A 12,324-nucleotide genomic window follows, 5' to 3' on the forward strand; every position below is an offset into this window, starting at 1 on the left:
TCCTGAACTCTGCCCATGCTTTAATAAAGACCAAGTTCAGAGTAAAGATCTCATTTGAAGTTCAGGATTAGGCCACACTAGACCTTTCACAGGTGAAAGATTTATCCTCCAGTAAAAGTGGCTAAGCCCTTTTTCCCACTGATATTTTAAGTCCAAAATAGTGACAAAACAAATACTTACAGGAAATACTTACCAGAAATACTTTAAAGAAATTTAAGTGCAGGTCATATATATTCATTTAAACACTGAAATTTCTTGTATCTTTCTAAAGTGTAGGAAAGAATCCTTTCACATATGTCAAACAAGCTAACTAGAGGGTCCACATGGAGATTGGAGGAAACAATAAAATATTTTGCTTCTCTCTTGCAACAAATTTTGTTCTTAGGACACTGAAGGGAGAAACTGATGCTCTAGGTGGGTAGTGAATCCTTTTGCGGCCTGTGAACTGAAATTAAAATATGGTTATACAGCCCCTTAACCAAACTACTCCAACAGAGGACTTGCCTCATAGAACAATAGTCCTGTGGTTTCAATCACAGTGAGTCTTTTAAAAATAACTTATTTTTATTTTGCATGCATTTTAAATGTTTTGTCTGTGTGTATATCTGTGAAGGTGCTATATTCCCTGGAAGTGGAGTTACAGACAGTTGTGAGCTGTCATTTGGGTGTTGGAATTGAACTCAGGTCTCCAGGAAGAACAATCCGTGCTCCTAACGGCTAAGCCTTCTCTCCAGTCCCAGAGTGAGTGTCTTTCAAGTTTACCTGACATGCTATTGATTATGTTTTCCACTTTTAATTCTTGTTTGTGGTGTAGACTGGGAGGATTAGGATGGTTACTTTGACTACAGAGACTACTAGAACTTAAAACAGAATTCCCATTGGCTTGAAAATAATTGTACAGATGTGTGCTAGATACTTCTACTTACTACAGAAGATGTCAATTCTGTCATTCCATTTAAGAAAGTCCTCTTGGTAGAAGAAGGTAACAGGAGTGCCCTTCTCAGTGCTATGGTGGTGGTAGTGGGAGATGGTCTTGAAATATTGTTCCGAACTAGAAATTTGACATCCCGTTTTGTTTCTTGAGAGCTATCACTCCTAAAGCAGACTCATTATCTGTAGACTTGAGGTAATTAAGATCAGAAGCAAAGCGATAAGAAATGAAACCGGCATGCATAATGCAGATGTATAAAGAGGATGGTATTACCAGGAGTCCAGGAAGTAAGCTAATCAGGTTTCAATCAGAAGCTCATCATTGGGAGAGAAAATTAATTCAGGATGGGAGGTGGGGAGGGAGGAAAAGCACACACATACTCTTCAAGTCTCTTTCCATATATCTTTTCTTTGGAGGGCAGCAAGCCCTGAGATTTGTCCCCTGCACAAGATGTTGGCATACTATAGTCATGGCTGAAAGTTTGCTCATTATCTCCTGTAGAGATGCCTCAAAGATGGTCTCAGTTCCAAACCCTGCTCAAACCAGCACTGCTGGAAACCTAAGAATCTGCATAGAAAATACAATGAGGTAATAATTTAAGGCATTTCCTAGCAGGTGTGCCCAACCTTTTGACATAAAACAACACTGTCACCTACAAAGTTCATGCTTGAGAGCCATGCAATTGATTTTGAAAGATAGCAAAAAAAACAACTTAAAATGCTTTAAGTAACTTTACAATTTTGTGCTGTTCCCCCCCCCCTTTGGGTGACTTTGCTATATGTGACGAACAGGTTAGACACAGCCATGATCTAGAACACCGCTGTACAGAAAACTCACCATCTTAGCCTATCGGGGACCTCATCTGCCTGGGTTTGTTGTACCCTGGGAAAGAAGGGGCTAAATAAAGGTTTCTGGATGTTCACTTACACATACCAAGTTCTGCTGCTATGAAGTATCTTTTCCTGAAAAAGAGAACCTGCCGAGAATGTTATTCATTTAATTACAATGCATGATTGTCATGTCTGAGTGCTTTTTCAGTTGCAAAGATATTCCTAAAACACATATCCCTGTAAGTTACAGTCAGATATGGGAAGTAATTTCTGGTATTCTATTGCACATGTGACTACTGTGTACTGTGCATTATAAAAGAACTAGGAAAAAAAGATTATGAATGCTTTCACCATAAGGAAATGTCAAATGTCTGAGGAGACAGGCTGGTTATTTCTGATATGAACATTACACTGTGGATACATATATTAAAATATCTCACTATGCATCCCTGGTTAGCCTGAGACTCACTATGTAGACCAGAGCTTGCCTTTGCCTCAAGTACTGAGATTAAAGATGTTCCACCACATTCAGCAGTCTGTATAAATTTGGTTACTTAGAAAAAACTCATATTCTATAAGAGAAACACAGAGAAATATGGTCATAGGGAGAATATCTATTCCCATCACCTCATTTATAGTCTTTTTTAAAAACCCACGTTTTTATTGAAAATAGGTCTGTTTTCATTCAATATATTCTGATCACAGATTCCTTTACCCCAACTCCCTCCCAGGTCCTCCCCATCTCCCCACCCTCCCAACTCCATTCCATTTCTTTCTTTCTTTAGAAAAAGACATAATTAAAAAAATAACACAAGAAACACACACACACACACACACATGACCAGAACCTATAAAAACACAAAACTGAAAGCCATAATATGTAAGTGAAAAACCAATAAGACAAAAGCAAAATATCCAAACAAGGTAATACAAGACAAAAAGTCTAAAGAACAAATACCACCGAGTTTGTTTTGTGTTGGTTATGTACAGAGCAGAGGTAGGGGCTACTGAGAAGGGTGAGGGCACTCTTCCCAGAACCTGCTGCACCTGGACAGCCTTACCCAGAACAGATAAGGGCTTTCCCCTTAACTGCATGTATGCAGCTCTGATTTAATCTTCCCCCCAAACACATACACAGTGTGTATGTATACTCTACATGTATACTCTACACATATACTCTACTCCCTCCTAGGCCACAAGCAAAGTTGCCAGTTTGTAGGGAACAGGTGGATACTCAGTTGGGGCTGGGGGCGCTGGGGATGTAAACTGTCAACAAGCCCAGATAGGAACTTTTTTTGGCAAGGGGCACAGCTGAATGTCTCAAGATGGCAGCTTCTTGGCCTGGGGGACAGTCAATCACCATAGCCCCCCCAAATTAAAAAAAACTAACATATGATCCTTCTGGGAATGTAGCCAAAATAAATAAAATCAAGATGTTTAAAAGACAACTGCATTTCTTTGTTCATTACAATAGCATTCTTAACAGTTGCAATAGGAAAAGAATCTAAATGAATAAAGAAACGTAGTATATACATGCAATGGAATATTAAACAACTCCCAAAAGAAGGAAGCTGCTACTGCTATCAGCACTTACATGAGGTATCTAAAATAATCAAACTCATAGACACAGACAGATACTGGTCGCCAATGGCTAGGGGGAAAACCATTGTTTCTAGATGGGTATGGAAGTTCAACTTTATACTGTGTACATTCTAGAGATCTGCTACCCAACATAGTGCATAAAAATGCTAAAAGAGTATTGAGACTTTAAGAGGGTAGTTCTCATGTTGTGTTCTTCTACAAAAAGAAAAAGAAGTAATAACAATGAAACACAATGAAGCGTTTTGAGGTGTGGCATCTCGCTTGTGGTGATAGTATCGTAAGTGTTTGCAAATGCCTAAATTCATTAATTGTACACATTCAATATGTGTGTTTTTGTGCAGCAATCATACTTCAACAAAGCTATGTTTTTTAAAAGAGAGACAACCTATAGCCATATCTTTGCAAACTGAAAGGACACCATCAGAAGCAAAGGAATTATTAAAAATAGCCCATATCTAGCTCATGTTCTCCAATGACCCCTTTCAACATGTGATAATTTCCAATCACAAAAGTAATTCATTTTGATTATATAAACATATGTTTACATAATGTTCACAAAAAGCTAAAGTCATCCTCATATTTTATATTATGGATCACCATAACACTCATGCTTATCTAGAATTTTATGCATATATATGCAATATAAATATCATATATTTATTATATATGTATATATCACATTTGTCTTTGTGTCTTAATAGCAGTACCCAGCAGCATGGCTTCAGTACACTGAGCAAATTCTTACACAAAATCAGTGTTTTCATGAACAGTTGTTGTATTGAAAGGCTCAAACTTAGCATTCTTAAATTTCTCATGCTATGGCAGGAATTTCCATCTTACATTAAAAATATATAATCACAAAAAACCACTTTCAATTTTGTCTTTCAAATGGGTCTTAAATTTTAAAAGAAGACATTTGAGGAATATACAAGAAATAAAATGCAAGAAAATTTGAAAAAATTAATTTATTATATGAAGAATCATAAACAATATTTCAACCAGTGACTAAGAGAAGCTGTCCACAAAAGCTCATATCCACAATCCATTGGCTGAGATGTACTGGCACACACAACCACACTAATGTTGTAAGATAGATCCCAAGGAAATGCTGTGTTATCAAGACAGTCAATGCTAATGTTTATTTTCCAATTTACAACATTGAACAGACCACATTCTCATTTAATTAATGGACTGAATAAGCCATTTAAGTTGTACTGTACAATCATCAAAAGATGCTGTTACATTCTTTATAAAATACAATATCAAGACCATAAACTTATTTGCCACCAGAAGCACTTTCTCAGATGCACTGGCTCTTTTTTTTCTGCTACATACTAAGGGCTTGGGGCTCTTTTAAAGTATTTATGCACTCATTGTGTGTGTGTGTGTGTGTGTGTGCATCACGGTATGCTTGTGGAAATCAGACAATCAGACAACTTGTGGAAACTGTTTCTCTCCTTCTACCTTGTAGGTCTCAAGGATGGGACTCTAAGTGTTGGGTTTGGTGGCAAGCACCTTTCCCTGCTAAGTCATCTCGCATGCCCTGAGCACTAAGTTTTGCAATCAACTGATGGTAACAGAGGGCAATTGCAGAGAAAAACAAAGACCTATATGTTCACTCAAGACACTGATGTGGGTGAAATTACTTATTTCATTTCAGACAGTAAATGACAAATCACAAACAATAACCTGTTTATGGACTTGAACAATAGAATAACTCTAAGTAATTTTGAAAAATCTTTTCAAAATGTTTAAAAAATAGTTTTGTATCTATTACTTAATGAAATCTTTCTAACAGGTCTGTGAGGTAACTTGAACAAGTATATCATCTTAATTTGGTGAGTGAGGAGACAGAGGAATAGAGTAATTAGGTGAGCTTGTGAGACTGCACAGGGAAAATGCCTATTTACCAAGAGACTCAAATAATATCCGGTTTGCTAAAAGAGAAAAAGCAGTCGTTATAAAGCTTGAACACTTCAGTGTCTGATAGTTTAGAACTATTAGTTTTGTTTGAGGTCATTCAAGATGCTTACCAACTGTCTAAAGTAAAGAAGCTTACAACATATTTGAAAATTAAGAGTTTAAAAGAATTTTGAGCCATGTTTCTAAACCAGTCTGTAAAAACACAAGTGTCCTCGTTCTTATCTAATTCTGAACCTGCCTAATAAGTGACAAGCTGGTAGCTGACTCCAGTCTCAGTGGCAAGGCGTAACCTGAAACTGGAAAAGGGTATCACACCTCTACCCCCCCGAGTCACTGTGGACCTTCAGGGAAAGGTGGTCTTTCACATTAAAGAGTAAAAACACGATGAATAATGGTGTCTGTAAACATAACGAAGTCATTTGACAGAGGAAAGTATTTTGGAATGACTTAGGAACAGTCTTCCAACTCTCATTTTGAACACCTTAAATTATGAACTAACCAAGAGTGCTTTAGCATTTGAACTTTGGTTTACCTGGAATTGTTATATAATTTCAAAGACATTTTCCCTGTATTACAGATTTGTACCTCTAAATATGAAAAGTACAAAGTACAGAGAAATATCTGCTGTATAAAGTATCATTTTGATGATGTATGCTAACTTTATCTAGTCCTACTAAAAACAGGAAAAGTGGTACACGGATCAACAGAGAACAGACAACCTTAAGTTTCATTTTTAAATGTTAAAAGCAGTCAAAATGACTCCAGGCAGTGGTGGTGCATGCCTTTAATCCCAGCACTCGGGAGGCAGAGGCAGGCAGATCTCTGTGAGTTCGAGGCCAGCCTGGTCTATAGAGGGAATGAATGCCTGTCTCAAAACAAACAAACAAACAAACAAACAAACAAAAAGTAGCCAAAATGGATGTACTGCCTGTGGATTCTCATAAAATTAAACTAGAAATACTGACAAAACAGGAGAATTACAAGTGAGGAAAAATGCCTCATGAAAGTAAAATGGACATTCTACAGTTTTGAGCCTTACTGATGTATATGAATATAAAATAGTATAAATATTAATAGTGTGAATACATATCAAAGAATATTTACTGTTTCATGAATCCTCTAGTATAGTTTATTTACCAAATTAATTTTCATCTGTTCATGAAATTAATCATCAATTTGATACCAAAAATAGTCAAAAAGCAGGATAGCCAGGTAAATGTGTTTTATGAATTTATGTGGTCAGAAAAGTAAATGTCCATAAACAGAGGTACCTTTGAAAATTTCTTAAATTATGCTACAACTCTCATTTTAAATTGGTGTGAACTTTATGGTCGGCTGTTTATAGATATTTTATTATTTTAGTGGTAGAAATAATAGCACGGGTTACAGGCATTTTCTTCAGACTACTACTAATATTCTACCAAACCCTTTTAAACAATAATAAATAGTTCCAGATTAAAGAGAAAGTACAAGAAGATAAAATGAAGATCTTATTAAAATTAACTCATAATAATGTCAAGTCAAAATGCATTTCATAAAGAACATCATGTGCTCATCTCACTAGTTTCTATAACTTAAAATGTTTCTAATTAGGGGTGCAGTGAGGAAATCACTTCTTTTTCTTCAAGTCATGAAAACTAAAACATCTATGTACTTGAATTGGGGAAGATATTTCTATAGGGCTTTCTAGAAACAACAGCAAATGGACTGAGGTAAGTCTTGTTAAAAAAATTTCCTGGCAGACGAGGAAGGGGGTGATAGGAATGAAAACTCTTAGTTTTCTTTTCTTTTTTCTTAAATACATTAATCTTAGAAAATTATACTAGATTTGTCCCACAGTTATAGGACAAGACTGAGTTATCAGGACAATTGAGCCTACCGTCTAACCAATTCATATCTTCAGACAGTTCTATCTGTATAAACTTCCATCATTTTGATATTCTCTGAAGCTTTCCTAAATAACACTACCAATGGATCCTAGGGAATAAAATTCCCAAATCTAGGCTCTTGAAACCAATACATATTGCATTCCAGTGTGGCTACAGTTGGTTATGTACAAAAAATCTTAATGAGGTGAAAATGGAACACACTGATAAAACAAACTTGAACAGCTCTCCCTGTAAGCTATGACAGCAATGAGGTTGTAAAATCCCTAGCAACCTATTCCAACTATCATGGTGACTTCTGTATAAAGCTCTATTTAGTAGCAGTAAAGCACCAGGCTACTGGGACAACAGTGTAGAAAACAGAATTTTTCTTTATTACATCCGATGAATATAACCAGCTTAACTGAAACTTCAGGGATACTGTGTCAATGAGATGGCCAGTAAGGCCTGCAAGAACGTAACAGAATCAACTGTGAAACAAACTGTGGGGTAGTAGGCTTCCCTAATGCTCCCCATAGCTACCTCAAATCAAAGAGCTCTTATAAAAGGCAGCAGCTCACAAGGAATTGACAGCTAGGTTTCTGCCTTATTCCCTGTGTTGGGCTCATTCCTTGTATGAAGAATAGTTAGTAATCCGGAATACAATATCCCCTTCTTGTGAGAAGCCTCAGGTTCCATTAAGCAGATTACAGATCAACAGCACTCCACACCTCAGAAGAACTTACTCTACTGGTAGAAGGTCTTACATCTGGATCTTTACCTTGACCTTGATCTTGCTCTGGATCTGGATCTTGTTCTGTGCATGACTTTAAGTCCTTGTCCACCTTTACTACTGACGCAGAGGATTTTCTCCTCATATTGGACAGACAGACACCCCTGAGACATGACCTAAAGCTTTCAGAGACACTGGAAGAAAAGAGTTTCTTGCAAGGGTGGAAAAACTGATAGAACACAAGCATGAAAAGAACACCAGTGCAGTATGCAATGAGCAGCTGCAGAATCAACAGAGGTGCACACACATACATGTATATGTCAGTTTTGAAAAAATACCAAAGGAGCAGGAGGACAGAATTCTCGATGAATCGTGTCATGTAGTAAATCAGCAGCCGGTACCAATTCTGGGATTTGCTGATGAGGTCAGGATTGTCGATTTTGAGCTGTACAGCTGACCAGCAGAACATGTTGATACCAGCATAGAGCAAAGTGAGGAAACACAGTACGATGGTGGTGCCCACCCTACTCAGGGCCTTCTCAATGTTCTCGGGGAATGGGGAGCCACTGAGCCAGAAAAGGATCCAGGGGTATAAGAAGAAGCTGAAGAAATTGACAAGTATGACTGCCACTACCCAGATCTTCAGGACAGAGGTAAAGAGGACCAGGATGATAACGCGAGTGGCAATTTCAAAGCTTCTCCATAGGAAGATACATACATAGGCCAGGGGTTTGACTTTGACCTCATACTCATCATACTTGATTTTGATGGCTAAGATGTTGCAACGTAAGGCTCCATACACAATGGACAACAGGGACAAGGTCATGATGACACCTGAAGAGAGAAGAGAAAAAGCACTGTCAATTTTCACATCCACCAGGAATCCTATGGTCAATGTTCTGCCATCTCCCACCCACAGGCCTTGAATTCCTCTGTATTACACATGTAGGCTGACTTTCACCTGTTGATATCTGAGACTGCCTGAAGACTTTTTCCAGATTTACAGAAGGATGCTACACAAACGTTGCTGTTAGGCTGATGCACCAGGGAATTAAGATCCATGGGTGAACCCCTCAAAAACTCAGGTCTATCCTGAGTAAGAGCTAGTTTGCTCACCTGTTGTATAGAATAAGTATGAAGAATGTGCTCTGTGCTATTTCCCAGTGTTTACTCGTAGGCTTCAACTTCTAGTCACCTACTTGTGATTTCTGTCTCATCCCCTTCTACCCCTCTGATTTCTCTCATGCCTGTTATACATTCCCTTCAAATGTATGCCTCAGCTCCTCAGGGTTTTCTTCAGAGGCAACTCAGACTGAAACTCATTCCTAATACTAATCTTGGTCAATGAGAATATAAAGAGTCCTTTACAGAATGTGTTTTGTTTTCTCAGTTGGTCTACCAGTTCCTGCCGAGTCAAGACCTATGTCTAGCATTTCTTCTTCCTATTTGAAAAAAAATACTTATTTTATTTTATTTATATGTATGCCTGTTCAGTGGCTCCAACAGAGGCCAGAAGAAAGCATCCAATCCTTTGGAGCTGGAGTTACATGATGTGGGTGATGGGATCTGAACTGTGATCCTCTAATAGAGCAGTGTTTTTAACTGCTGAGCCCTACCTCTGGCCCCTAGTATATTTTCTTGATGTCGCTCAGTATATTCCAGTAGTAGGCACAACAGAAGACACTCAATAATAAATTACTCAGGATGTTTTGCTTTATCATAGACTGTTTTAGATGCTGACTATAGGAGTTCAGTTGCTTTCATTCTTAGAGTGCTGAAAAGGAAACAAATCTTGTTTCTTATCAAGAGTCAACATGCCTTGAACTGAAAGGTTTTAACATTTAGAGATGTCTCAACTCTAGGTGTTTATTTCTTTAAATGTCTTATGGCAAATGGGTGGATCCAGTACTTATAAGCAGTGGCAGTTTGAGGATACAGGATGTGGCCCATTTAAATGGAGCACTGTATAATGTTCCAGATTATTATACAGTAAGCCTTAGTTCTAGTATCTAATAAATATATAACCACTTAGAGTCATGGGTACAGAAATGCAATCACTTATTACAGGATGCTGCTATCTGCACCCATTAGCATGAAGAGGAATGGGAGAAAGGCTATAAATTAGGAACCCTGAGTCTGACTCTTGGTTTGACTTCTGCCACATCACTCTGTACAAGGAAAATGGCAACCTCCCCATCCTCTATTTTCTCAACCATAAAATAGGAATTATGATACCTTCTAGTTGATTCTTCTTTTTAAAAACTGTCTTGACATATTTTTATTTATTTTAGAGCAGCTTTGGGTTCATAGCAAAATTGAACAGAGGGAACAAAGAGTTTCCATATACCTTCGACCCACACACATGCCCAGCCTCAATTGTTATCTTTATCATTCAGCAGAGTAGTGTATACACCACAACTGATGAACCTATAGACACATCATTATCACTGAAAGTGAAGTTTACATTAGGCTTTACTCTTGTACATCCTATAGAATAGGGTACACATATTAATACATGTGTCAGACATTGTAGAGTAGTCTCACAGAGAGTAGTTTCACTGCCCTGAAAATCACCAGTTCTCGGTACAGTCATCCTTCCATCCTCTGAAGTGATCTTTTTATTGCCCTCATAATTTTCACATTTTTCTAGAAAGTTATATGATTAGAATCACATATTACATGGGCTTTTCAGATTAGTTTCTTTCACTAAATTCTATAGTTACGTTTTCTACACTATATAGATATCAACTGAGACTGACACCTCACTTTTTTAGTGAAGAATAATATTCCACCGTCTGGTATGCTAGTTTATTCATTTATCGACTGAAACATATTTTGGTTGTTTCTAAGTCATGACAAATATGAATAAGGTTGCTACAAACACCCACATGCAGGCTTCTGTGTGGACATTTACTTTTTCTCTCCTTTGGAAGAAATACAAATGTAGTGATTGCTGGATCACATGGTAAAATATTTCAAGATTGTAGGAGACCGCAGAACTATCTTTCCCAGTGGTGATCTCATTTTCCATTTCCACCGACAATGAATGAGGATGCATCTGTTTTTCTGGATCCCCACCAGTATTTGGGGTTGTCAAAGTTCTGTGTTTTAGTTAATATACTTAAAGTGTACCACACAGTATCCTGGAACATAAAATTTTAATGATATTACACATACAATCCCATCATCAAACCCCAGACCCCTGAGATTCTCCCATACTATCTTCTAGCTTATACCACTTTGTACTTTCCAGAGTGAAAGCTCTGTGTTTAGTCACACTTTGAAGTTATTCTATGGGGATATTCTATGGGGGATATGCAGTTATTCTATCACCAATTGTTGAAAATATTATTTTCCGATTGTATAGCCTTTGGTCTCTTGTTGAAGATCAATAATGATGACTCTAAGGCAATTTAATTCTGGATAATATATTCTGTTCAAATGATCTATTATTCTACTCTTTTGCCAGTACTATACCACCTTAAGTACAATAGTTTTATCCATACCTGCCTCTTAAAATACACATCATTTATTTCTACATACGTACTAAAATACACATCATTTATTTCTACATACGTACTAAAAATATCTGTATCTAAATGGAACATAGAGGAAGGTAGTGAGATTTCTCAGTAGGTAAGGATTCATACCGCTAAGCCTGACAACTTGAGTTTGATTCCTGGGACCCACATAGCTGAAGGAAAGAACCAACTTTGTCCAAGTTGTCCTCTGATCTACATATGCACATCACAGTATGCATGTGAATATGCACATACACACTAACTTAATTAATTAAAATGATACATGAGAAGAAAGTTTTTCTCCTTAAATTCTGAGTCAACTGAAAAATTTATATATTTGATAGATCTAAAGACTCATATGCCTTAGCTTTTAATTTGCCCAAAGAAAGCTCAATTTTACAGAGGGAATCAACTTTACTCACAGTTTTTGATATAGATTTTAGTTATTATCATTCATTGAAAAGACTGACATCCACTAATAAGATCTAAAAACTACAAACATCATAGTCATAGTATACTAGGAAGTAATTGGACTGAGCTAGTTTTCTTGAGAGGCTAATTCAGTGAATACTTTAATGCAGAATATTTATGTGGTAGTTTGTGTGTGTGTGTGGTTACAGATGTCCACATCCTAATGCTGTAGTATTGAAGACTTTTCTTTTAGTTAACTACATTTTTTCACTACAAAAATACTATGTATGCAAAAAACTAGTCATACATTGTTAGACTGCAAATTATACAGTCAAACATATAGTTATGTTAAATTTATGATATTTAACCTGAAAATATGCATTGCATTAAACAAGATAAAAATTCTAATAATTTCTAGAATCTATTTTTTCTAGCAAGGTCAGCTATTTCCAAATAATATTCTTTTCTCCATCAAGAGAATTAAGCAAATCTCTGTTTTCTCCTGGTC

At 36.9% G+C, this 12,324-nt stretch overlaps 1 protein-coding gene across 1 annotated transcript in view; it reads right to left on the reverse strand.

Annotated features, from left to right (window-relative positions):
- Positions 1-4,313: 4,313 nt before the first annotated feature.
- Positions 4,314-12,324, reverse strand: part of Xk (X-linked Kx blood group) — a 46,859-nt gene continuing 38,848 nt past the window's right edge. The window contains exon 3 of the mRNA XM_005080579.4: positions 4,314-8,718. Within this exon, the coding sequence (XP_005080636.1) occupies positions 7,859-8,718 (860 nt within the window). The 3' untranslated portion in view covers positions 4,314-7,858. The remainder of the gene's footprint in view (positions 8,719-12,324) is intronic.

Source organism: Mesocricetus auratus, unplaced genomic scaffold (assembly GCF_017639785.1).
Source record: "Mesocricetus auratus isolate SY011 unplaced genomic scaffold, BCM_Maur_2.0 Super-Scaffold_100033, whole genome shotgun sequence".
Taxonomy (NCBI): domain Eukaryota; kingdom Metazoa; phylum Chordata; class Mammalia; order Rodentia; family Cricetidae; genus Mesocricetus; species Mesocricetus auratus.